Source organism: Opisthocomus hoazin, chromosome 7 (assembly GCF_030867145.1).
Source record: "Opisthocomus hoazin isolate bOpiHoa1 chromosome 7, bOpiHoa1.hap1, whole genome shotgun sequence".
In the NCBI taxonomy this organism is placed as follows: Eukaryota; Metazoa; Chordata; class Aves; order Opisthocomiformes; family Opisthocomidae; genus Opisthocomus; species Opisthocomus hoazin.
This window is the reverse complement of record NC_134420.1, coordinates 68,898,898-68,925,883: the sequence shown is the minus strand read 5'-3', so window position 1 is coordinate 68,925,883 and position 26,986 is coordinate 68,898,898. Positions and strand designations below refer to the sequence as shown.

At 45.1% G+C, this 26,986-nt stretch overlaps 1 protein-coding gene across 6 annotated transcripts in view; it reads left to right on the top strand.

Annotated features, from left to right (window-relative positions):
- Window positions 1-25,808, top strand: part of CEP170B (centrosomal protein 170B) — a 61,982-nt gene extending 36,174 nt beyond the window's left edge. For 3 of the 6 annotated variants that reach the window (XM_075426961.1, XM_075426962.1, XM_075426963.1), the window contains exons 9-21: window positions 157-219; window positions 1,069-1,832; window positions 3,906-4,094; window positions 4,289-4,397; window positions 5,861-7,633; window positions 10,887-11,136; window positions 13,344-13,503; window positions 16,908-16,946; window positions 17,509-17,652; window positions 19,197-19,285; window positions 19,849-19,942; window positions 20,867-20,918; window positions 21,650-25,808. In XM_075426961.1, the coding sequence (XP_075283076.1) occupies window positions 157-219; window positions 1,069-1,832; window positions 3,906-4,094; window positions 4,289-4,397; window positions 5,861-7,633; window positions 10,887-11,136; window positions 13,344-13,503; window positions 16,908-16,946; window positions 17,509-17,652; window positions 19,197-19,285; window positions 19,849-19,942; window positions 20,867-20,918; window positions 21,650-21,888 (3,965 nt within the window). In that variant the 3' untranslated portion in view covers window positions 21,889-25,808. The remainder of the gene's footprint in view (window positions 1-156; window positions 220-1,068; window positions 1,833-3,905; window positions 4,095-4,288; window positions 4,398-5,860; window positions 7,634-10,886; window positions 11,137-13,343; window positions 13,504-16,907; window positions 16,947-17,508; window positions 17,653-19,196; window positions 19,286-19,848; window positions 19,943-20,866; window positions 20,919-21,649) is intronic. The other 3 variants (XM_075426965.1, XM_075426964.1, XM_075426966.1) reach the window with 3 other exon arrangements.
- The last annotated feature ends 1,178 nt before the right edge of the window (window positions 25,809-26,986 follow it).

Here is a 26,986-nt window from a genome sequence, read left to right as displayed (position 1 = left end):
TGAGGTAATAAATGGTCTTCACCCATGTGTCTGGAGAACTTGCAAAGTAGGTTTGAGCAGTTTTCCTTTCAAACACGTGGTATTTTAGCCAGTGTATCTTGCTGCATATTACAGTCTAGAGCGCAGAGACCTCTTTCCCCGTTCTCCCGATGACAGGTTCCTGGTCGTTGACTGAATCGTGTTGTGTGCCTTCACACCCGTTTCCTTCTCCAAAAAAAGGTTTGTTTTTTGTTTTACTTTTAACTTTTTGTTTAACTGACTTGGAGAGTCCTGAACTAAGGTGCTGAGGGGCATTGCCTCACTGATGCAAAGAGAAGGTTGTAAAGATGGTTGTCGCTAACGTAAGTGAAAATAGTTACAAACTTATTTAAGCTTAGTGAGCTCTAAGTAATGATTTAACCTTTGCTTGGCTGGTGATAGGATGGTGTAACTCATGGGGGTGTCATGGTGCAATTCTTAAATCTTCAGGAAAAGTGAATCCTGCAGATTCCCTTTTCTGTTAGCTTCTGGTTTATTTCCTCCTTGTAGAGTGGGGTAACGTGGGTGCTTAGAGGTGCATGCACTCGGAACGCACTGATGTGGTCTTTCATTGTGGGGATTTGGTTTTGTGGGGTGCAGCATGTTGGATTTATTGACTGATCCTGCAGAGATATTTCTGCTCTGTAACAGAGAACCTAACGAGGTGATCTTGGACTACAGTAATTGGGCAGAATGGCAAAATAATGACATAATTTTTATTTAAAAGGAAAAAAGGAAATAAAACATTAGTTATCTAAAATAATCAGTGTTACAAAATCAGAAACCCTTGGGGTTGAAATGATTTCTTGAGTTGTTTTTTAGTAACGTGATAGCCAACCAGTTGTGAAAAGTGGGGTCAGACAACAGCTGTCTTCTCTTTTGTTTCCTCTGATGGGATGCGATCCCTGTGCCACGGCAGATGTCTTTGGAGTTGTTTAATCCTGTAGGATTTTTTTCTTTTAACTGAAAAGATAAATTTCAGCTGGGAGGTAATGACAGGGCCACAGCAACTGAGAATATGAAAGTCAAATCTACGTACCTTGTTTGCAGGCAATAGGCACGAGGACGGGACGCAGAGCGATTCCGAAGACCCCGTGGCACCCAAGGCAGAGAAGGAGACGACAACGGGCAGCGAACGTGTGACGGAGCAAACCAAGCTGCAGCGCCAGATGAGGCGTGATCCCCACGAGATGCTGCACAACAAGCAGGCCTTCGTCATTGAGTTCTTCGAGGACACGCCGCGGAAGAAGCGGTCGCAGTCCTTTACGCACAGCGCTCACTCCTCCCAGAGCGACACCGATCCGGGGCTGAAGACCAAGGTTGAAAAGCGCAAGAATGTGTTGCCAGCAGAGAAAGTGGGAAACGCAGTGCCACCATCCCATGTTGGGGGCCAGGCAAGCAAGCCCAGTAACAGCTCCACTGGGACCCAGAGAGCTGGCTCCTTCAAGAGGGAGAAGACAGAGGATCGGATCAGCTCTTCATCCTCTTCGGCTTCCAGAGCATCAGCCAAAACTTACGGGAGCGTTGGGAGGAAGTCTAAAATGGCTCAGGATTTTATGGCCGAGTACTTGCGGGAGACTGCTCAGTCTGGGAAGCAGAGCGCTGAGAAACCGGCACCTCTGCCCACGCTGGTAGCTCCACGCGTGGTTATATCGTCAGAACCAGAGCCTGTCTCTGCTCCACCTCCAGAGGTAAAGTCTGCTCAGGTCAGGAGGAACGATGAGGAAGACAGCGTGAGCGAGACAGGCACATACACCATCGAGACAGAGTCGCAGGATAAAGAGGTGGAGGAAGCGCGAAAAATGATAGATCAGGTAAATGCTGCTTTTCTGTGCTTGGCCAGCGAGCTGAGGGCTGAAGGCTTGGGCTTCTGCACCTTGTGCTGGAGGGCCTGACTTCATTAGCTGTTGCTGTGAAGGACCGCTCCCTTTTGAGTTGGATGCAATGGGGATTTGTGGTTAGGGATGGGAAATCATCCTGGGTGACCTGTGTTAAGGATAGACCTCGAAAAAACGGAGAGGCTGGTCTTTAAAGAAAACCCAAAACAATAAAACAACAAAATTACAAACAAAAAACCCACATAGTGCAAGGCCAGATAAACCCACAGCAAAAGCTGCCTGGCTTCCAAAATGAGATTTGGATGCAAAAGTGCAAGAGTGGGCTTGCCATCTCTTTAGAGGAAAGGCAACAGCAGGATAAAGATGGGGCTGATCCTGCTGAGCGCCGTGGCTGGGAGGAGCTCTGCTCTCTAGAACTGCTCCCAAGCCTCTGCCTTGGCGTTGCATCGCCTCCTGCCCGCTGTTACAAAGATGGGAGCTGCAGCCCATCACTGATGCAGCATCCCGTGGTAGGCCAAAGGATATGCAGGCCAGGGGCTGGTGCTCTTGATCCTTCACAAGCCGTGGTGGTAGGTGGTTCTGTATTTGGCTGTGCTTGGTTAGACGGGGAGTGCTTGCTGGCAGGGCAAGTGGCAGCTAGTTGAGATAGCGAAGGGTGTGGTGAGGGGCAGAGGCAGTCTCTAGATGGACCTATATTTGTTTGCATTTTGCAGGGTGAAGGATAGCCTAAAACCGAAACCACACAGATGAGGGAGAGGCTTAAAAAAACCCACCCAACTAAGCAACCTCGGGGCAAACCAAAGTTTGGCTGATTTTCAGGTTTAACTTTCATCTGAGGTCTATTATGAAAACAAAACTGGCAAGTTGCTGTGAAGAGTTGGTGAAGTGTAGGCAGGAGGATGGTGAAGGTTTAAAGGAAGCCTTAATTGAACCTGGCTTTAAAGCTTTGTAGACAGTGTTCTGTGAGCCTGGATCTAACTTCCCTCATTTGTTTGTTTATTACACTTGTTCCTTACGTTTTGTTTGAAATGTGATCGGAAGCTTTCAGGGCAGGGCGCTTAAGCTACAGCAAGGCCCCAGTCCTGACATTAGCTGGTTAATTGTTCTGCTGGGGAAATACAAGGAAAAGTGCCACAAAAATACAATTGTTTCTGGGGAGTTGTCTTGGCAGCTGTGTGACTTGGGCAGGCAAGCTGGCGAAGTTCTGCTCCTGACTCTGCCATAAGTTTGGTGTGGTGCAGACCTGCCACTTGGGAAACAGCTAGTAACTGGACCTCAGTGTTTCTGTCCAGGAAAAAAGATGATATGAATTCTGGACTTGCTGAGGTTTTGAGGTGACTCTGCTTTTTATTCCCCCACCACCGTGCACACGCTTTTTTAATAGAAGTGAGAATGGAGAACTTCATGGCTGTCTCTGCCCAGCCTATCTACCATCCGTGGTGACATCTTCCTCTGAGCTACTTGTAGTCAGGGAAGAGAAACAAGCCCTGCTGAGGCATGGATCTTGGTCATCCCCAGGAAAGCCTGTTTATCTCCAGAGGGAATCTGGCCAGCTAGCTCCAACACTTGCCCATCTCTGAGGTACATCCTTTCCCAGGTCCTCAAGAGGCAGTGCAAGACTGCTTTGCTCAGCCCACTCGCTGCTACAGTCTATGAAAGACCCTGGAGATGGAGCTTTCCCAGCTTTTTCTAATTCTCCATGAATTAACTGGTACATAGCTTTCCTGACACTCATCCTAAATTTCTCAGAGCTGAAAAGGGACTCCTTTTCAATGAAAGTTACCACTGTTAAAGGCAACACACTGAAATAATGAGGGTGAGAGAAAAGGTGGGCGTGAGTGGGATTCTTATGAATAAGTGTATTTAAAGCTGCTACTGAGCAGCAGAGAAGAAAATTAGTTATTTAGTTTGTATGGAAGCATTGGCAAATGTTTCTTGCCCTTTGGGATCGTAGTTTGTGTGTGACTAACGCTTCATGGATTTGGATTTTGGGCTAATATTTCCCTCTTTTCTTGGGTTTTAATCTTTCCCATGCAAACACCTTTTCAGGTTTTTGGTGTTCTTGAGTCACCTGAATTTTCCAGGATCTCTTCAGCCTTTAGACCAATAATTAAAGGTGAAAAAGACGACTCCGGTTCTCATCAGCATCTAATCAGTGAAAATGGCACTAGTCAGAAGTCACCCCTGCTCCAGGCATTTGCCTCAAAAGCTGTGAGTGGGTCTCAGGCTGATGCGCAGGTATGGGCAGTCTAGGTGGATTTGCTGGGGTGATGGAACTGTAGATGGGTTTTCTGTCTGCATGGAAATGTGGTGCATATATTGATTTCCATTTTGAGGAGACTGAGTGATGTGTGCATGAGAGAAGAGGTTTTGTGGCTAGGATTTGATTTACAAACCCTTTTTCTGACACTGCCTTCCCCACCTTGTTGTAGATGTCTGCAGCATCTCAAGGGAGTCAGAAGTGGGTGTCTAGGTGGGCGAGCCTTGCGGACAGTTACTCTGACTCTGGATCTGTGTCTGGGCAGGGTGATGGAGGTGCAGGTAAGTCTCATTCTGACATTACTGCTTGAAGGTGGCTGAATCTAAGCAGATGATATGAAAAGCAGGAATTAGGGCTTCTGTGCACCTGGCTGTGGCTTATTTTTCTGGTGTAGCTAATGTATTTGGGGATGGGAAGGACAGAGTGAGTCCTTCCCAGTGGAATAAACATGGAGAGCGCCTCTGGTTTGCATTTCAGGGTCATCCAAGAAGTTCTTAGACGTTACGTTTGACATGACTAAAGGGTACCTGGGAAGGAGAGACATCATAAAGGCCTTGGGTGTTAACTATCCCTGAGCAGCGATTGTTTAGACCACCTTATGATGCCAGAGAAAGCTCTTTGCCAGTTGTGTTGGACTTCATTGCTAACAGGCTTTTTTTTTTTGTGATTCTCCCGTGTCTGGCTGCTGAAAATTTTAGGCTGTTCTGGGGTTTGCTGTCAGGTAGCAGGTTTGAAATGTGGAAACTAGTGTAGGAAACTGGGTATGGAGGGGAGGAGTGGGAGGGGATCGGGCTCCCATCGTAGCTGGCAAGACAGCTTACAGACCCCCTGGTCCTGTTGGTATGCGAGAAAGGCAAAACAGCCCTTCATTGGCTTTTGTAAACGTTTTGACCCTTTTTTCATTGGAAATATTTGTCATTACCTTCATGCCATCAACAGCTATAGAGAGACTTGTTAAAGACTAGAAGAAACCTTTGTTTCAGAGGTCACTGACGCTGTTTTCACACTGTGTGAGAACCTGACTCCCAGAGTGTTTGAAATATTACCATAGTCAAATAACCAGTTGTCCTGGTATTTAAAGGCAGTATCAGATACAAAGTCCTGTCAGCAGCATGGGAGAAGTAAGAGCACTCTTTCTGTGAAGTGTGTCCGTACTGATAAGCCTGCCTACGCTGGGACAGTAAGCTCTAATTCAGAGCCTCTTCAATGTTACTGGTCTTTCTTCTGAGACTTTGCTGTGGGATATGATCCTATGAGAACTCGTACTGTGAAAAATGCCATCTATTTAGTCAAATGGGCTATGTTGTGCAGAATGATGCTTAAAACGCTGCGTCACTGCAATGGTTTGTCTGATGGCTTTTGATCTCTTTCCCATGACCTGATTTTTATGGCAGATGGATGCCAGCAACACCGTTAGCCTCTAAACATATGTGCTTGTACTGAGAGGTAGATTATGGGAGAATGAATCTGAAATTCTTCCTTGAAGGAGGGAAGGTGTTGAGCACTCTGGTCCAGCGAAGGAATTAGGTACAATTTACCTGAAGTGTCTGTGCTGATAAACCTGAGGGACTCAGCAGGAGCCAGGCCCTGTTGATTTTCATATTACATAAAAGCTTAGTTCTAAGCACGTGTCTTGAGTGCTTTTGTGGACTTGCACTTTGCAGGATCAACATCTTCCTAGATTAACGAAAAAAAGCAGTATAGTTGTACAACAGCTAATTCTTGTCCACTTAACTCTCTTCAGAAAGCAGTGTAGCCCCAAAACCTGGAGAACCAGAAAATGCTGTGCCCTTGAGAACAAGGCGCCTTCTCCCCCAGCTCCCACCAAGCGATAAATCAGACAGTCCCACGCCCACGGTGCTGGTCTGCCAGGAGTCCTACTCTGAGGTTACCAAGAGAACCATCGTGAAGGACCACTGTGTGGAAGCCTATGGCGATCCCAGCAGCCGCCTTTTCATCCAAGAAGACTTGGATCCAGACAGTCTCAGTGATGCCAGCAGATCTGATGATGGCTTCAGTACAGAAAAAGGCAAGAAATATAAAGAGAACAATAAAATGCTAGAGCAGATGGAGGAAGACACAAAATCAGAGAGCCAGCAGCTGGGAGCCTCCCGGGTCTCAAACGTGAGAGGTGTAAGTGAGCCAGTTTCTACTTCATTCTACATTGGTGATGACAGCAATGACGTGGGGATTCCCTCCAAGATCTCTCTGAGCATGTCCCATGCTCGAGCAGACAAAGACGGCAAGGATCAAGAGTTTTCCTTCAAGTCTGGTGGCCCGCCAGTTCCTGGAAAGCCACTAGTTAAAGATGTCAGCGCTTACATTAATGCAGCAGGAAAAGTGGTCATTTCCCTTCATCAGAGTCTTCCTCAAGATCAGGAAAACGTGGCAGGAAAGGAAGCATCATCTTTTGTTAGGCAGGAAAGTTTTACCAAAGAGAAATCAAGCAGCGCAGTTCCTCAAAATAAACTCCCGCATATTTCAAGTCACCCTCTGCTTAAAGATTTAGAGGCTGTTCGGTCGACCCGTATGGACTTTGGTCAGGAGACTCATCTTCTCCTTAAGGACACTGAAACTGCCTTGGCAGCACTGGAAGCCAAATTACTTAGTCAAAGCCAACAGCTGGAGCCCTCAGAAACTGCTGGTCAGCTGGAGGACTCCTTGTCAGGGGACTCGGACGTGGACACTGCCAGCACGGTCAGCTTGGTGAGTGGCAAAAACGTCCCGACGGGCGCCCCGAAACGCAAAGTGGTTGCAAGCTTGCAGAAGGAGAAATCTTCCTCCACACCGTCCATCCAGGACCAGTGTGGGCAGCCCAGCGCTCGGGACAGGCTGACGGAGAAGAGGAAGACACAAGCACCAGAGGCATCAAACCGCATGGAGGCCACCAAACGCTTCCAGATGAAGCGGAGCGCTGGGGCTCGAGGGTCGCTTGACTTCACGGATGACGAGAGAAGCTCAAGCTCGCCCTACTTGCCAGTCCCCGACGCAGTTGTGTCTGACCACGAGCACTCGGTAACCCGGCCAGTTCCCAGAAGGAAACCTTTGACTCCAGCTGCCAAGGAGGACCACAGCAAAACGACCTCGAATGTGCAGAAGATCCAGCAGGTCCTCACCCGCTCCAACAGTTTATCCACCCCACGGCCCACCAGGGCCTCAAAGCTACGTCGCGCCCGGCTGGGAGATGCTTCGGACAACGAGTGCGTTGATACTGAGAAAACGGCCTCTAACTCTGAAGCCACTGCTCCGGGCCCCAAGCAGTCCACGGAAACGAAGAAGCTCTCCAGGCTGGACATCCTCGCCATGCCAAGGAAACGGGCAGGTTCGTTTACAGTGCCCAGCGACTCCGAGACGGCGCAGTCGAGGCCGGGGTTCTCGAGCCGGGGCGTGGAGTCCTGTCGGAAGACGGGTGCTTCAGAGATTAGAGCCGTGGCGAGGAAAACAGCGGCTGCTGTTGCCGTGAAGCAGCCTTTCAGCAGGACCCGCTCAAGCAGTGTCAAGTATTCCTCCTCGTCCAGTAAGTGCTCGTGCTTTATCTTTCTCCCCTGTTCCCTTCTTTCTGATTTATAGGCTGCACATGGGTGCCAAGAATTGGTATCTCAGTAATAGGAGTGAGTACTAAAGCCTGCATCAACGAGCGTTAAGGAGGTTGAAATTTCCTGTGGGTTTGGAGACAGCAGAGCATCTCCCATACCCAGTGAGATGTTATTGCAGTGTTGTCCGTGAAGGTATTGCAAAGAGTTATTTTTCTTTTTTTTTTTTTTTTTCCTTGGTGACTGTTTTTTGAGCAGCCAGTGCCTATTTGACAAGAGTATCTTAGCCATTTTTCTGTTTTAAAAAGTAGAATTTAATGCCTTTCCAGTGCTACAAGGAATTATGTGCTGCTTTGCTTTGACTTCTAAACATCAAAGTCTGCTCTGAGAAACCTTATTATGGTGTTAATGGCAGCTGATGTCCAAGCTGGCAGTTTTGAAGGTGTCTGAATCAGGAAAACAAGAAATAAAATGCCCCTGTTTTGAAGGTTGTTCCCTTGTTCTTCCTGTTAATGCAGATGTGGGGCTGGACCCTACACATGATTGCCCCAAGAGATTCCCTCTGCTGTGTGTTCCATTTGCTTTTGCCATAGGCAAGGCGGGTACACAGTTGTGTTTCCCACGTAGCGGAGGTTTGGGGGCTGCCTTACCCCCTAGCTGTGCATTCAGCAGACCCTTGCCATATCAACATTTGTCGTACTGAAATCAGCCTTTAATGAAAAGGTGTGGACAATGCGGATGACCGCTCTTAAGATGGTGATGGGTAATCATAGATCGTCCCCGACACCTTTGGTCTAAGTCCTGGTCTGTGCCCGTACTCTTCGACCTACCATGGATGTGGCAAAGCAGATCGGTTTGCTTAGGTTTGTAGGAATGATGGGGGGCAGGGAGTGGGAAGGACCCCTTTGACTGAGATTTGCAGGCCTGTTGAGACGGGTGCTGTTTTCACCAGATCTGTGGTTTTGTGAGGAGTCTTAGAGTTCTGGGTATATCCGTTTCGTATACTTTCATATGGTTGGAATAATTATCCTTCTTGCACTATGAATTTTTACTGCATGCTAAAAAATGTTATTTGCTGCTAGTTTTGATTTGGATTGTTTTACTGCATCCAGCTTCCCTTTCATTGCAATGATTTTTTTTCTTGCACATTTATATATGCATGTAAATCAGAATGTAAATAAGCTAAAGAGTATGTACAGTCTCTTCTCTTGCCTTTTTTTGAGATGATGCTATTATTGACTTCTTGTTAAACAATAACAAATCTAAAACAAAATAATGCGGTCAGAGTTTTCCAAACAGGAGGCACTCTTTGCACTCCCTCTGCCTTTGGACTGCAGACTTCAAATCATGTGGAGAAAAATGATAAGTGTCGGCCAGTTCTTGGTTTAAATGAATTGGTTTTTGATTTCCAGAGCTTTGTAGCAGCGTGCTAACACCTTTCCTTGTGCATAGTTGCAGCAAATGATCCTAATCCTTTCTTCGAATTAGTTGCTCTTAAAATACTAACCTCCTAATTCCTTGATCGGATTGCGGACCTTGCGCAAACTCTGAAGTATACTCGTGTACTTCGTGCTTCATCGTGCGGTACCAAGTGCGTGATGCATGTTCCTATACTAATGCTATGATAGTGAAGCAACACCTAGCTCCTGGTTCCTGGAACGAAAGTGAAACGTTGGTAAACTGAACTACTGCACTGTGCCATCAAGACACTTTGTAACATGATACAATAACCCTTGAAAACATGGAGTGTCAGGCCTTGCGACTAAGAAAGCAAATGTGGCTGACTTGTTCAAGGATTTCTTGAAGCGTTTAGCTAACCACAGTAGTTTCCAGCTCTCCCAGTGGGAGGAAGCTAATCTTTGTAACATAGGAACACAATGAACTATCTGGCCACAAGACAAGAAGCGCCAGTAGGTTGTCGGGCCATCTGAAGTAACTTTGTGTGAAACGCACAGATAACATCAGAATAATCCAAGTTATCAATTCTGAAAGCGAAGTGCCTGTTTCCCCTGCTCCTCTGTATACACGGTTTGTTTACTCAGTGCAATTTGAATGGTACTCAGGGAGTCGATTCTGATTTCCCTTGGCGTACAGGGATGGAAAATCAGGCTCTTCATTTTAAAATTGCTGTTCAGTGACAGGGTGACCTCTTGATTCTAAACCTGGTTTTTAAAAAAAACCCCAAACTCTACTGATGGAATATAAGTAAATTCATTTTTTGTGTATATAAATATTTTTTAATCCTAAGCCAAGACATTTATATAGCGGTAGCTGCAATAGCAATGCCTAGGAATACTTTTTTCACTATGCAGTAATTATCTGTAGTTTCTACCTGCATCTGATATGCCAAATTCATTATTTTTGTTTGTATGATCTATGATGCTGGCTTAATTCGCTTGCAGTGTTTCAGCATTATGATAATCTTGGTAACATAGTGAAGCTTTTAGGTGCTGCAATTTTAAATAACTCAGCTGGTTCTGTGTTTGGTGGGTCTTCATTCTCTGGGGAAGGATGGAAGGGAGTGAAGCGGTATCTGTAGAGAGTACAGTGAGGCAGCGAGCACCGGGAGCCCAGTTTTCACATAACGACATCTCGGTGCTTCCCGTGCAAGGAGGACCTGGGTGTCTACAGATCTGCAGAACCGGTTAGGTTAAGTGGGCAGCTTGCCCTCGGCTCCAGGGGTTGGAGCTGGTCCTGACTCTGATTGCTCTTTCTCATAGCGTGTCATTAATGGTGACTGGCGAGGCAGGAGGTGAATGTGGGGGCGTGGACTCTTGCAAATAACACCAAGCACAGTAGTATGTTCTTCACTCAAAAAAAACCCTTTTGCTTTTATTTGCAGCTAATTGGTAAGGTGTCTGCAGGCTTGAAAATTGGGCTCTTTTAAGAAAAGGACTTCTGTGGCACTATGAGGAGTCTGAAACGTGTGCTACTTAATACACAGAGCTTCTGTGCATGGAAAGCCAAGTCTGTGGTAATAATTTACTAGATTGGAGTTGTTAACACAGTCATTTTGCTTTTCCATTGGAATTTCCCACTCCAAATTTGTATAGTGAATGTGAGCTGTAGAAGCTCTCAAATTTGAAATAAGCTCTGAGAATGTGCTGTTTAAGTAAAAATCTGCACAGAAACTCTCCTTTCCTTGTGTTCTTGGGCTAGTTTTGTGCTACCCTTTTGTCCTTTTGTAGTTATTCTTTACTACTTTCCTTGATCTGAAGCCAATTCATTTTTTATAAGCATCAAGGCGGAGACCACAGGGTTCAGATTACACTTCTACTTCGGAGGAAGAATATGGCTCAAATCACAGCTCCCCTAAACACAAACGCTCCCATACTTCAACAGCCACACAAACACCGAGGATACGTGGCTCTGGGCTGAGCAAGCAGAAGCACAATGGCAGAGAAACGGATGACGATGAAGATTTTGATGACCACCCTGACGCCTACAACTTCATGGCGCAAACAGCAGAGATAGCAGAAATAGCCAGGTGAGGTGGGGCTTTACGTATTGACCCACATGTTGAAAATGGATTGAGTTTTCCTTGGTGTTCAAATCGAAGCCAGGTGTGGAGGTAGAAAGAGAGGCACTCTCCTGTTGTTTGTGTGCCGTCCCTCTCCTTCATATCTGAACATGAGCTTGTTCAGACTTGAAGGTTTTCGTGAAGCTTTAACAGCCTGGGCTAGGCTGTGCTGGTGGAACCTTCTCTCTAGAAGATCCCAAGGTGCAGGGCATGGTATCTTGGTTTGTTTCTTGTCAGGCTGTGGACAGGTCTCCTCTCGTAATTCTAGGTCTGTCAACATACCTGCTTGTCTCTTCTTTCTGCTGGAAGTCACTGTGTGTGCATAGACCGTTGGTGTTGGTGTCAGCTGTCCTCCTTCTTTGCAGAGGAAGTCAAATGGACTAGCAAGACTGAATATGTAAACTGTTGAAGTGGCTTTGCCTGAAGCCATGAGGGAGCAGTAAGCAGCTGCTGCGGGGCAGAAACCTCTTTGCTTGGCACAACTGAATCCAAGCAAGAAAATTTGTCTGGGCCCTGTGTACAAATGAGTCCTTGCTTAGTTTGATGTCCCTGGATACAGGACCTATTGTATACTGGTGGTCTGGTGGTTGCCTGGAGGACCACAGCAGTAAAGCAAATAGATTCTTTTTTTAAACAGTGGCATTTGAGGTTTGACATCTCTCATATGCAACTGTGTTATGCCAACTTTCCAGAAATACTGGTCTTCCATTGTACCGGCCATACTTGAGATACTTTTGACTGAGGAATCCGTCTTCTGTCTGGTTTTGATCAGCATTTCCACGTCACCCATTATCAGTTGCCGCAGTGATCTCGAAAGGGCTTTTCTTGTGTGAACATAGCTGTCAGGCTGCTAGACAGGCGTGTCAGTCCTCGAACCAGGCTGCGTTGCCCGTACCGCACCATGCGTGCGTCTGGGAGCCGCTGGCTGCCCTCCCAGCAGCGTCCCCGGCGCGGGAGAGCGCTGCGGGATGCAGCAGCAGCTATAAATAAATGGCTGCGTCAGGCTTGTCTGGCGCTGCACGTCGCAGGGCTCGGTCACGGAGTCTGCTCCGTAATTGCAGTTCTGATTTCCGTTGGTGCTCCCAAATTAACTGGGAGGGGTTTGGAGGAGTCGGGAGAGAGTTAAAAGGGAAAATGCCACTTGTTTACAGTGAGTGAGTCACGTAATGGATGCGTTGGGCGACAGCTCTGTCAAAACCAGCAGCGGGCAGGGGGCACCTTAGGCAGGGAGATCAAACTGCTTTTTATTAGTTCAATTATGCATTTTCTTTCTGAGGAAATGTTTTCATGAACTGACAGATTTATCACATTGCTTGTTTTTTCATTTAAAGAACCAAGTGTCTTCCAGATGAAACTGGCTAGCTGTAAGATGATTTTTTCCTCTCGGAAGCTTTTCTTTAAAGTTACCATAACAGCTACTTTTGGTCTATTGAGGTATTTTTAAGCTCTGCTAGCAACAATCCAGAGATTTAGGAAAAAGCTTCTGAGATCTAGAGCAAGTAGAGCAGAGTGCTACAATCTCCGGGTGTTAACTGGACACGTGTCAAGGGGTTTGAATTTTCAAGACTTGGTTTCTGAAAACCAGATCCCTCTGAGGTATGCCATGCTTACCCTCGTAATCCTTCAGCCCTTCTGGAGAACGTGGAGGCATATTTTGAGTAGCAGTCTATAAACCACAAGGAAGAAGGAAAGAATCTGGGGTTTTATTGTTAAAGTAACAAAGAAGAAAGCTTTTTTCCTTGTATGGGCTTTTTAAGGGAAAACAAAGAAGTCCCAAGAAGAAAAATTGACTGTGTTCTATAACAAAAAACACACAAACAAAAAAAACCCAACAAAAACAGAAAATGAAAAAGTAGATGGGTGGGGAAGCAATAACATAAAGCTTCTTTATGGATTGTCCTCAATACTTTCTGGTAGTGTGTAGTCACTAGAATTTGCTTTTTATCGAATCTTTACTTTGAAACTGGGTTCAGGAGGGGAGTGAATTTATTTTGTATGCAGCCAGAGCATTCCTCAGCACCCTGCCAAGGCACCCCAAAAAACCTGCTTTCCCCAGCCTCTGCAGAGGTTATAGTTCCCACAAATATGTTGTGGCTGCTCTTGTTATATTTTGTGAACATGAAGCTTGTTGTATCGTGTGTCCGAATGGCTCTGCTGCATGCCCTGTGCTTTAGGCTCAGCCAAACCCTGGTGAAGGATGTGGCCATCCTTGCTCGGGAGATTCATGATGTTGCTGGAGATGGGGACTCACAGAGTTCATCGGGGACGGGACCAAGCACCTCGCTCAGCTCTGTGCCCAACACTCCTGCTTCCACCATATCAGCAAGAGAAGAGGTAAGATCCTAAACGACAGCGATGTCTGCCTCTGAATGCTCCTAAGCGCGCGGGGCACGGTTGTTGAGACCAGGGCAGCCGCAGCGCAGGGACTCAGCTCGGCGCAAACTCGGCTGCAAGGTCACCAGGAGGCTCCAGACGCTAGAGCAAAATTCACAGAATCACAGAATGGTAGGGGTTGGCAGGGACCTCTGTGGGTCATCTAGTCCAGCCCCCCTGCCGAAGCAGGGTCACCTACAGCAGGCCGCAGAGGACCTTGTCGAGGCGGGTCTTGAATATCTCCAGAGAAGGAGACTCCACAACCTCCCTGAGCAGCCTGTGCCAGTGTTCCATCAAAATTGCCTTTGCTGCTGTTTGAATCCAAGTTCTCTCCTGTCTATTACTAGTGTGGGCTTAAAAAAATACAGAGCTCTCTTTACCTGCTGTTCAGGTGGGCCTCTTGGCCCTGTGTTTTCTTGGACTGTTGTGAAAATTGCAGACCTATCCTAAGCAGGGTTCAGAGCTGAGGACCAAGCCTGTTACCCTGCCAAGAGAGTACTTGGAGGCCCTGTGACCCTGCTGTGATCATCACTGAAGGTGCAAAGCAGAAGTTTAGGGAGATACCCAGAAGGTCAGGCGAGTGTGGCTGTGCTGGTGTTAAGCCGAGGTCAGCTGCAGCCTGCTCAGGGAGGGTTTTTTTCCTGGGGCTGTTTGGAACTGCAATGCACAAATGTTTTGCAAGAACTTCAGGCTCTGAGATAGTGTTGTATTGCTTTGTTTCCTTGCAAGTACCACACCTACAGACTGCCCTTTCTGGTATTCTTTTTGAGCAGTTAAGGTGACATATCTACCTTACTTCTGACTTGTAAATGAAATGTTTGCTGTGAGTTGATAATGAGTACTCAGCACCCTCTTCCTTCCAGAAAATTAGCATACCTGCTTTTTTTTTTTTTTTGTTGAGTGCCACTGAAGGGTACGTAAGTCAGCTCATACAGAGGGATATGTCCTCTGCTGCTAGAAGAACACCTGCAGAACACAGTGTTTGTGCAAAATGATGGGCTTCAAAGCTTGTGGTTGTGATGCTGAATGGCAGGAGCACAAAGCCAGGGTTGCTCGGACCCAGGAGAATTGGGGATTTCTCTGTGACGTGGCTTTGCAGCAGGGCTGTGTCGCGCTGTAGGGTAATGCTGCCAGCAGTACCCACTGCTAGAGCAGTTCTTGAGCCCTTACAGGGGTGTAAAAGAAGCAGCACTGGTAGGAGCCTGTGAAGACAAATCAGGAGCCCTAACCTCTGGTGTGTTCAGCCAGCGGTGGCTGAAACCACCATAAAGGCTTTTAACTAGATTCACTCCAAATAGGGTTGGATAGCACTGTGATTTCGGCAGGGCTGGCGGCTCGGGGGCCACTTGAGTTACACCCAAAATGCCACCATGCATCAGTGGAGCTGCCCTGTCTTAGAGGTGGGCAGGAACAGGTTAAATCAGCAGGACTTTCTACCATGGGGAGACATAGAGCTGAATCCTGAATAGCTTGTGATCCTGACCCGTGCATTGTGGGGGTCATGTTATGAATGGTAGCAATATAAACTGATGTGGGATTAATAAAGACACATCTCATCTTTGGAACTGGACTAGAATCAGCTGATACGCTTCCCTCAGTCTAGGTTCTGCTGAACCTGTGCTAAAATAATTATTTTGGCTTAATGCAGGGGAGTTGCTGGGAAATACCAGAAGATTGGTGTGTGTGATGCTAAGCACTGTGAGTTTTGTGACTGTTTATTAAACAACTTTGTCCTTCCCTAGAATATTTAATACAGTGATGAGAAATAGCTACTGTAGTTACAGCAGTAATGCATTGAAACGTCTGATAAAAGGAAGTATGTGAATAAGAACTGTTTGCTGTGTGTGACTGTCTCTTACTGCAAGAGCCACAGCAGCGTATGCTGTTCTGCTAGCTCCTGATTTTCTACTACTAAATAATTATACCTATTCTAATAAAGTGGGGAAAAATGCAAGAAAAACAAGGACTGATGCTGGAATCACTTTTGAGGGTTTAATGCCGTACCAGAAGCTTCACTTCAGACCAGTGTGCAGCACAGCATTTCTCAGCCTCAAATGAATTGCTTTTTAAATTACTTTTATTATGAAGCTTGGTTAAAGATTAAAATCATGAGTGTTCCCTTAAAAGTTAAGATGGAGCCTTAGATTTAAACCTTATTCTTATGTTCTGTCCTTTCTGGTACAGTGTTGGCTTGGATGTTTGCAGGGGAGGTTTTCAGTTGTGTTTGGGGTGGTTTTGTTTGTTTTTGTAGCCTCAGCTGTGTAGTTTATAATAACCTAGATTGTTGGCATACTGAGCTGAGTACTGCTACAAATTAAGCAAAAAAAAAAAACCCAAGCAAAACAAAAAAGAGTTCAGCAAGGGCTAATGGTTCCTGTTTACCAAAGCCACGGGTGGTTGGGATGCCTTGGGTGGTGGGCGTGTAGGCTTGTACAGGACCTGGCTTTCTGCAGAGCCAGGCAGTCAGACTGAAAGCTCAGCTGCTGCTGCGAGCATGGTCCCGTGGGTCATCCCAAATCACTGGCCACTTCTGCAAATTTTAGCCCTGTGGGAAATTCTTTTGGTTGATTATTTTTTTTTTTAAAGTTGATAATGGCATGGCAAAAACCTAAAAGCCCAGTTATGTTTGTTAAGTTGGTGTTTAGCGTACGCAGTAGGAGTGCTGGTATGACAAGAGGGAATGCTTACGGGTGTGCAGACAGAACAGAAGGCACAAGAACAGACCAGGTCATGTGCGAAAATCTGGTGGTGGCGGAGCAGATGCTGTTGTTACCGTGTTTTCAACTGGCTGTGCTGAGAACTGCTGGACTGTAGGAATGTCTCATTCTCTTCTGACGCTGTTTCACTGCTGCAAGCAGCCTAACTTACTCTTCTGCACTTCATGAAAGGATGCTTAAAATAGAGAAGCTTATTAGCTAAGTATTTTGGCTGTTGTGCCCCAGTACCATAATAACTTGTACCTTCTGCCTGTGTATAACCCAAGTGCTATTGCGTGGAGTGTGGGGAGCCTGGACCTTGGATGGCACATGGTTTCCTTGCAAGAGCTATGTGCTTTGCCCACCCAGGAGCCTCCTGGGCTGTATGTTTAGCCCATTCTCTGTGCTGGGAGGGCTGCTGGATTTCACTCGGCACGGTCTGTTTTGAAGTAACTGGGGAGCTGCCCGAGACCACCTTTGCAGAATTGATTGGTGACCAGGACCTCCACGGGCTTCAGTGCATGCAGGGGGTGGGCAGCGAGTGCTGGTCCTCAGAAATGCGCTTTTGGGAGTATCAACCCAAAATAACCCCGAACCACGCGTTCCCTTTGATACTTGCTGTCACAGTCATTCACTAGCATTGATCTCTTTGTTTCTGTTTTAACACAGATTGCTCGTAGATCTTTTCGGCTGGCATATCCATCTCAGGTGCACTTTCCATCCCATTATTTTTGTACCTCTTCTGTCTTGTCACTGTTATTTTCCTCCCCTTCTTTTAGAGTTTTTGTCTGTCAGTCAACCAAACAGGTGTCTTGCCTTTTCTGTTCTTCTTGTTAATGATTTGCATTATCAGTGGTTTTGTATTGCTTTTTCATCTCTTCCATGTGTTACTAAATGGTTTCTGATTAATTTTAGCGTGATGTTAATGTGTTGCACTGATATATTAAAACATAAGATATGGGAAAACAGGGCATTTTTGAGTTTTAGCCTAAATTTAAAAAAGGGTAAAGATGTGCTTTTCGACTACATGCTCAAGTCTCAAAATTAAAGTGGAATAGCCCCACTGAGTTTTGTAGGATGACTCCAGTGGGTGGATGCTTGCAGGATTGGGGTCTAGTAATTTGCTTGGGATCCCATACCTGTCTGAACAAGACTTAAATGAATCAGTGTTCCTCTGGGGGTTGCCTGAAAATGTGCAATACCTGCAGTAAGTGCCTGTGTGCCTCCTTCCCTACTAATTCTTAATGACGCATTACTCATTGTTTTCAAGTTGGTGCAGCACATTCCAGAAGCAAGTCTGAACTACCAGAAAGTGCCTCCGGGATCAGTGGAACTGAAGGATTTTGACCAAAATATGAATGATAATAGAGAAGATGATCCCTCAAGAAAAACGAGGACAAGAAACCGTGAGGAGGCAGGCCACCTTTTTCTTTATATATAATGTTGCTTTAAGCTGCAGTATGTATACCTGCTCTTTCTAAGCTGCCAAAAGAGGCTACTCAAAAAAATGTACTTCCCAATAATACTGACTTGTTGTTATAGAAACAGTGTTTAAAAAAAGAAAAAAAGAGGAGCAGAATCACCGTTCTTGCCAATACTGACTGGAATTTTCCTCTCACGTAAAACTCTACTAAAACCTGAGGTTTGGTCAGTTGTCTGGGGGGAGGCATTCAGTGTCAGAGCCCACTTAAGCTGTTTTGCTGCTCTTTTAAAGAAAACCACAAAAATCTCAACTCTGAAATATACAGCACTGATAGGTTAATGGCAATAGATCTTGTCATGAAAACAGTTGTTCCTAATTAATAAAGGCACCTAATTTTTCTGCAATGGGCATGCTGGTCGGAGCTGCCCATAGAACAGCAATGGCAGGATCTGGACCTCACGAGGAGCTTCTGCAGCTGGGCTCGAGCGCAGTGGCACAGCTGGGGTGCTGTGCTGTGCTGTGCAGACAGCAAGCCACTTGTTCTGCGTTGTTCCCTCCATCGTGTGCAATCTGATGCAATTCTTCTGGGGTGAGAGAGCAGGGTAACCTGGAAATCGCTTGGATGGTGCTAAAGGGTGAGGAAGCCTGGCCTGAGACTCAGGGCTGGAGGATGGTGCTGGAGGGACGTAACGGGGTGATGGTGACGGAGAGCAGAGGGGCAGGCTGCTCGCCTGTCCACCTGCCGGCTCCAGCTGAGAAGGAAGAGCTGGGGCAGAGGCTGCGGGGAGGCAGGGCGGGCAGGAGGGCAGAGCTGGGCTCCAGCACAGTGGCTCCGCTGCTCTGGAGGGGGACTGTGACTCAGAGGGGCTGATGGAGGGGAGCTTGGCTGGGCCACTGGCACCGATCCTGCCCTGTCACTGACCTGAAGCAATCCCTCGGTCCCCTGTAAAGACATGCCAAGGCAGAATAAAGGTGGAGGTTCAGAGTGCCCCCAGCTGATGTTGGCTTTCCTGGCAGAAGCCTGGGGGCTCTTTTGGACCACAGGACTAGAATATTTGGGGTTTGTTGGTTTGTTATGGTTGTTTTTAATAAAGCACGATGTAACGTGGTGGGATTACATGGGTGTGAAGGTCGCTTGAACTCATATAAATCACATTAGATGGTTTCAGTGAGACTGCTTGTGGGACTTCTTGCATTGTGATTTGGCTTTTGGGGTTTTTTTTTTGGGGGGTGGTGGGGTGGGGAGGTGCCTATGAGGCTTGGAAAGTCTTAAACTTTTTCTTTCAGAAATGCTTAAATAGTTATCTTACTGCAGACAACAGTACGCTTCTCAAGGAAAAAAAAATCCAGACAAGTTAGTATTAGTCTTTTTGCCAAAGTGCTTCAACAAAGCTGCATGTAATCTTAATCTCCCTTTAACTTCAAATATCCCTATAGATGAAGGTATTTCAGTGGAGATCATTTACTGTATAAACTTCCAGTTTTGTAATATGTCGCTTCTGCTAAAAGTTCTCTGATCCACCCTTATATTTCAGGTAATCTTTGACAATCTGATGTTGAACCCAGTGTCCCAGTTGTCACATGCAATCCGTGAAAATACAGAAAACCTAGCTGAAAAAATGAAGTAAGTAACTTTCAGCCCTGGCTTGAAATGTTGACTTGTTGCTGGGTTTGTTGGCTTGCTACTTGTGGAAGATAACGCAGTGCTGTCTTGGAAAGTCTTCTTATCAAGATGCAGGGAATCTAGATGTAGGAAACTGTGTGTGTAGTGAACGAGAGGTAACATGATTCTTTGCTGTCTCTTGTTTTCATGTTTGGCCTTTGGAATTTTAATGCTGAATTTGTAATGTTTGTGGATGCCTTAACTTTGAAATGTTGCCTGTGCAAATAGTTAGCAGAGAATGTATTCCTGTTGGTGGATTGTCTCCTCTTTCCTCCCCTGTCCCAAGGCTTTCAGAAAGCCTGCAGGTCACCAGGGCTTGTGAAAGCTCTTCAAAGCCTGTTGTTGCTCTAGAAGACATCAGTTAAGGAAGGGCTTTGGATTGTTCCTAAATCAGCTGAAAGACGCTTTGTCGGGTCACTAATCCACTAATCTCCCTTGTTGCCACATCTTGTGGTAGTTAAGTCTGTTAAACAAGAAGCTTTTGGATGGCAATTTTAAGACCTGCTCCACTTTTTGTGCTGCAGGATTCTGTTTCAAAACTCGGAAAGGACCTGGGAGGAGATGGAGGCCAAAATTAATTCAGAAAACGAAGTGCCAATTCTGAAGACATCAAACAAGGTAAGACCATGCGAACAAGTGAAACACCTAAGGCTTGTGTCCATGAAAGCTTTGTAAGAAACCAAAATAACAAGCGCTGGCCTTTCTCAAATCCGTTTCTGAAATTTCTAGTCCGTGTGCTTGTGTTGAACTACTGTTTATTATTGCTGTATGAAGTGTGACAAAGTGAGTTCCTCCAGCTGTTGGTGTTTCACCAAATTCTTCCTCTCTCCCTTTGTGAGTCATCTTGACATCAATGACAGATGTTCAAGTTCAGGGTCATTAGGCATTATTTAAACATCTGCCAAAGCATCACCTGCCATGTGGTTGCCCCAGCTTCAGTTGTAGACAGGTGTTTCTCGTGAATGTTTGTTTTCTTCACCCGTAACAGTTTGATAATAGGGCAGTAAAATAGCTTTAGCCCTAAGGTGGTGTTTGTGCTCACCTGACCTCTTACCGTCTTTGGGAACTGCCAGTAGGGATTTAAGTACAATAATGGACCCAGCAAATATGGTTAATGCTAAATGTACGTATAACGCTGTGGAGGTCCTGTGTAGCTCGGTGCTACAGCAGCACATGTGTGGCCAATTGCTTTTCCTAGTCTAGGAGTTGAGTTTACAAATATCTTGATGAATTTGGTATTAAGGAGGATGTGGAGGAGCCTTTGTGCAGTTAGTCTGGCTAGCGTTCCAAATCTAAAAATCAGCCTGGCTATGAACTGGGTGGTCTTGTAGCACTTCGTGAAATGATTTAGAGCAGAGGTCCCTGTGCACTGACCAAATGCACCTCGATACAGTTACCAGCTTTGTCTTTCTGTTAAACAAGCAAGGTTGGAACTGACTTTGAATCTTCTTGATCAGATAAGGCAGAAGGAGTAATACTAAATTCCTGTGTCAGTTGAGTACTTTGTTGCTTAATTTTCCATTCTGATGCTTTTGTTTCTAGGAAATCAGTTCTATCCTGAAGGAGCTCAGGAGGGTTCAAAAACAGCTTGAAGGTTGGTCATTTAAAATGTTTTTTTTGTTGCTCAAGTGCCAATAAGTTGCAGAAAATTAAATAACGTGGCTTGATTTGCCAGTGAAAGCTGGGAAAGGATGCAGAAGTTCAGTTTGTTAGCTCAGTGCTCTCTGACGAGTGCATATGGAATGAACAGTAGATTTATCATGTGATGCCAATTTCTAAGAAAATTGTTGACTTTTGAGAAATGTGGAAGCTGTTGCTGTGGAAATGCTTTGTTTGTGGTAATTAGCATATTCCCATAAGGTGAACTGGCAAAGGTCTGTTCTGCTGAAATAATATTTAGCAGCTTGTTCAGTCAATAAGCTGTGTTAGGCTTTTTGGACTTGAATTTTGCACATAGAGCTCTGTGCAGTAGAAGAGGCAACACAAGCTCTTGCATCATCTAGAAGCTTAATAAAGACGTATAAAAACATACAGGTGTCATTTAAGGCTCCTGCTAAAAGCTTGCCATTTGGCTGCTATAGTTTGTCTTTTCCAATTTAACCGGAAAGTTGAGTGTCCTCGTAGCTTCAGTTTGGGAGACGTTTTGCTTGTTAAAACTGCCTAGGCCTGAAGGTACTCAAGAAGAGAATATCATGACTAAAATGAATGCGAGTACTGCTTTCAAAATGAAGGCAGCAACCTTCTGTTTAGAAACTCTGCTGAGTGCTGCTAATATGTTGTTGTATGTCTCTTTTTTTTTTTTTTCTTTTTTTTCCCTCCTCCCAGTCATAAATGCTATCATTGACCCTACTGGAAACTTGGATGTAGTTGCCAGTAACAAGGCATCATCTTCTGCTGCTAAACAATCTACAGCCACTAAAGTCAGGACTGCTAACACTTCTGGGTCCACGATGGAGACTGTGTCCCCAGCGCAGAGGAGAAACTACGTACAGAAATCGAACTGTGGGTCTTCTAGCTTACAAGATTCAAATTTCATTCCAGAAGGAGAGAAATATGTGATCTGATAGAATATTTTGTATTGCTATCATATTGTAATCTACTGTCGCATTAGTATTGTGTATGAGTGGTTAGTGGACAGTTTGTGTGGAGCAGTTGTTTAGATTGCTAACATGTTGCACAAAAAAAACCCCAGTCTATGCTGTGAGGGTGAATGGAAAGTCTGTGTATGCCTTTTAAACAAGACTAGCACTGTGGAGCAGCACATACTCAGCATAAAGGCAAGCTGATTTTTAGAAGATTACTCGCTTACTCTTCCAGTGTGCCATAAGAAAACAGGCTTTGCATACGCTCCATTCAGTACTGCTGAAGCTAAGGTGTTCTTGCGTTGCCCTGTTCTTAATTATTCAGTTGTAATGAGGCGCAATTTAAAAAACACTTTTGTTGGTACTGTATCTGTTTTGGGTTTGTTTGGGGTTTTTTTAATTGTACAAGTGAAACATTACAACTCTGTTGGAATCCACGTGCAAACTCAACAGAATGATTGTGCAATATCATGAGTTTCTAGGAGAAACTCTCAGTACGGTTGTGTAAGAAGTCCTTTGCAGCGGTCATAAAAAGGTGACCACACTGAAGTTGTACATCCTCATATTTTCAGTCCAAAAACCAAAATAAGACAGAATAAACCCTTCTGTTTTTCTCGTAGGATAGTGTAAAAGTTAGTAATGGTATGAATGTAAAGACTACTAATACAGTTACTATTTTTGATGGTGTTTTAGGCCCAAAGTTTAGGGTGGGTACAAAAAGTCAGATTTTACAGTTTAGATTGCCAAATGTTCACGATTTTGGTACAAATGCTGCTTTTCTTCTTTTTTTTTTTTTTTCTTTTTTTTTTTTTTTCTTTTAAATATACAGTCTTTTTACAAGGAGCTACAAATGCTCTTGGCTGGGCCAGAGACGAAGATGTTTGCCATCAGCTAATTGCTGAGAAAAACATCTGTTCCAATGGCTCATGTAATAAACCTGATTGCACAGTTGCTGTGAACTAGTGTTCATTTGACAGCCCTGAAAAAATAATGGCTTAAATGTAGCTCCACCTTTATGGCTAGATCTGTTATGAATTTTTTTTCAATGCAAAAGTGCTTGAAGACACCGTTCCGTGGTATTCTTCAGAAACTACTCAGCAGTGTCAAGCACTTGGTACGTTTGGGATTTTTGTCTGAATTTTATTTTTGGTCTGTTGTAATCCTAGGAACACTAAGGATTACGTGCAGTTGCACTGAGCAATTCCTTGTTTAAAAAAAAGATGGTTTTTCTGTTCTGTCTTTCAGTTAAACTGTAAAATGCAAAGCAATTTTTTCTTGCTTTAAGAACAAAAGGTTTGTTTTTGAGGGGACCTCTTCCAGACGTGTTTGCTCCCAGTTTTTTTCCTGTCTTGTATCGATTCCTTTTTCGTTCTTCCTGGTCAATAAACAGTAATGGGGTAAAGAAGTTCTTCTGTAGCTGTGGAGGATACATTTACTGGGAAAGGTGAGCAGATGAGTTCTACTTTGCCCTCACACAGTGTGTAGTTTAACCAGTGAAAATGGTTTCCCAAGCTTGACTGCTGCTTGTGTGCTGACTTTATATTTTGGGGTGGGTAGTAGTGGATTCCTTAGTTAGCTTCAGTAGTTACCTGAGCTTTTCTGCTAGAATGTTGTAACAGTGGGAACCTGCTAAAGTAATTGAAATAAATAGGGATGCTCACAAAGTGTTTAGTCTTACTAGTGAAGACCGTGATTGCTTTCCTGGTGAAGCCAGTGGGAGCTTGCTATCAGTTTCAGCAGCAAGAGGAGCGGTCCCAAAATGGGAGTATGCCAACAGGCCATTAGTTTCTTTTGAGCGTGCAGGATGCTGGCTGGTAAACAATAGGTGCAAGTACCCTTCCAAGATTTCCAGTAGGTTATAAGACTCATCTGCTTGTGTGGAGATGCTCTTCCATGAAGAAATCTGCTGGATTTCACGTAGATGAATGCAGAATCAAAACAGGATTTGCATTTGATATTCTTCTGCCTGTAACATATGCACTATCTGAATGTGTTAATTCAGTCGTTTATTCTGATCTGTCTTTTCTTGAGATACCTGACTGTGTCCTTGATGAATATCATAGGTGGTGGTATCGTTCCTGACAGACACAATTTTATCAGGCCCTTCTTGGTTAGGGTTTGAACCAACCAGGTGCTACCCCAACTCTCTAGGAGTTAAGGACCTTCACAGATGGGGTGTTGCTGTTAGTTTCAGTTTTGCTGTGGAGACACGTGAATTACTCAGATATCTGACTTCTATTATTATTTGTTACCCATGTTTCCACATCTTCATGGCTATGCTCTAGTGGACTTTGTTTCTCTACAACATGTCCGTGATGGGACTTCGGTATACTTTCACTTGAAAATGCTTAATTCTTCTTTCATTTATGAACACATCAGGGATGGATTTTCTTCCTTGGTTGCTCTGTTCTGAACATGAGAGGGCGCCCACAGACACCTTACATCAATTAAACCAACCCTCTTCAAGGGGCTAATAAGGGTGCAACAATCGGTGTCTGTTTATAGTTTGGAAATGAGTGTCTGAAGGGGGGGAGGATGCACAGCTTGATAGGTTTTATTTGTGACTCAGCCGAACTATAAAGTGCTTCTGTGTCCTGACACAATGTTCATCCTCGGTTCTTTGCATTTAAGACAGTTTTGCTAGACAATGATGAAATGCAAGATATTTTTTCTTGTATTCTCTGCTTCTGAAGTGCACCCCATTTGTACTTGTCTGCTCCAGATAAGCCAAAGAGCTAACCCACCTGACCGTTACTCCTTCGCTGATTGTTCATTCTTACGAGCAGTACTGTATGCAACCATGAAAACATGCCTCCGCGTGACTCCGGTGTGACCGTAACAGACGTGTCGTGGCGTGGCTGGGTGACCCAGCATCAGTGTGCGAGATACCGGTTGGCTTCTGTGAGCTGTGGCTGGGCCAGGTAGGGGTGGTGCCGACTTGTGGGTCACTCTCGTACCACATTGCTTTCCTGTGTTTTGTATCTGATGAAAGAAATGTACCGAAGGGTGGGATTTTCAAAGTCCTGGAGAAGGAAGTGCTCAGGTCCTGTTGGGTTTCCATAGGCTTTGGGTGCCCGACACCGTGAGCACCTTTCAAAATCCCAGCCCTCAGCTCTGCCGCTATACTTGAAAACCACGTTCTCAGTTCGACGCTTTCAAATGTAATAACCTGTCGCTCTGTTCTGATGGCACGAATGTAAATTCCTGCGAGAATGTGCACGAGCTTTGCGAGCGAGGACCTAGATGTGTCTACGGTGATGTCATGTTGTGCTCGTGCTCCAGGAGGGAAGAACGTCTGCAGCATCATCTTCGAGTATGGTAGTAAAGGTACAACTAGTGGAATGTTCACATACGGCCTACTGAAAAAAAGAGGAGACAAACAGGCGATTTAAAAGTGTAAAGTATTGAAGTGCAGGACTCTACTAGTTTTCTCTTGTTTTGCAGATCGCACTGGATATTTTTGAAGTTCAGTAGATGTGTATCACTTTTTTGCGAAGACCAGACAGAACTACCTGTTCACTTTCAATGTGCCCCGTGCTGAATTGTGCCTATTTCACTCTGCTGTTGTTACGCTGCTGATTCTGCTGTTCTGAACTGTTCACTGGATCATTCCATTTGCATGCAACACAAATGCAAGCTGAGCTGTCTGAGAGTAAAGCTGAAACACGTTTGTATAACTTGAATCAATTAATGACTTTCTCTTTTCCACACCCTCTTGAAATGTTGTGTATAATTTTGATTTGTTTCTCCTGCCCTGTTTTTTTCTGCTTTTGGTTTTTTTTTTTTTGAATGGTAATTTATTTTTGTTTGGATTATAGGCGGTATATGTACATTTTGTTTCAAGGTGATATTGTGGATGTCTTTAAAAAAATAAATTGTTATTTTATATAATTTTATCATAAAGTTGCTCTAATAAATCATTCTTTTATCATGTGACAATGATTCTGGATTTCGTATGTTGACTTGGGGGGGAGAATGTGTTTGGTGGACTCTTTCAACTGCCTGTTTACATTGGTGTTAAGCAGAGTGTAATGAAAGAATTGTCAGCAACTGAAGGCTCACAGTGCAGCTGGATCCGACCTGGTGACGCCGACGGCCGGGGCAGATCCCTCTCCGGTAGTACAGGAGTCCCCTTTCCCCATCCCCCATAGTTACAGGACTGCTGCCCCCAAGGCCCCACCACCTGAGGGTGGTCTTACTTCCGAGTATGGTATGGTGATGCTTGATTTAATTTTTAGTACTGTTCTGTTTCATTGCCTGGGTTAATGCTGGTAGTTAAATCCAGCCTGCGTATCATCATTCCCCAGCAGGTATGTGTTTATAGAAAAACATTATTACACTCACTCTTTGGCTTTCACCTTATATATATGTTTTTATATACATATTTGTATAGATACATACTTACATATATTGGACTTTGTGTCTGTGAAATTCTTTTGATTTTTTCCCTCCATTCCATCACCGTTGTCCTTCCCTCCTGCAGTTCTGTCTGACCTTTGCATTCTTCCTGGCACTTTTGAAATAGCATTCGTTCCTCTTCCCCTCTGCAGAGCCTTCGGGTGCCTGCAGCCTCCCCCACCCTGCTCGGTGCTGCCTGGGACCCTGCCTCCACGTCCTCTGCCCTGGCACAGCCTCTGTGGGAAGTGGAACGTGTGTAGCTGATAAAAGCATTGCATCGTTTGCCAGCCATAACTAAAATGCAGGCAAGGGGGAGGCAGGGAAATTAGTACCTAACCAGGATCAGTGGGAGAACTCCCATCCCCTCGTGACCTTTGCATTGGATACTTGAATGTGAGACTACTTATGCTTAACGTTTTAGGGAGGGAATTTGTGTTTAAATAAAAAAGGCGGGGGCGGGAATTCTTCCACCTCACTGAAAAACCTTTCTTAAACTTAGTTTGTGTATGCTGTGTCTGCAGAGAAGGCTCTTTGTGTTCTCTGAAGCACGGGGCTGGGTATGGCCTCTCCGCAGGCTTCCCCAGCAGCGCGGAGTGGTGTTTGAGGTGGGATGCTACTGAAGTGCCCTTTTGAAATCAGTAGTGCATCCACTGCATTAATTTTTTGGCAGTCTGACTGAATA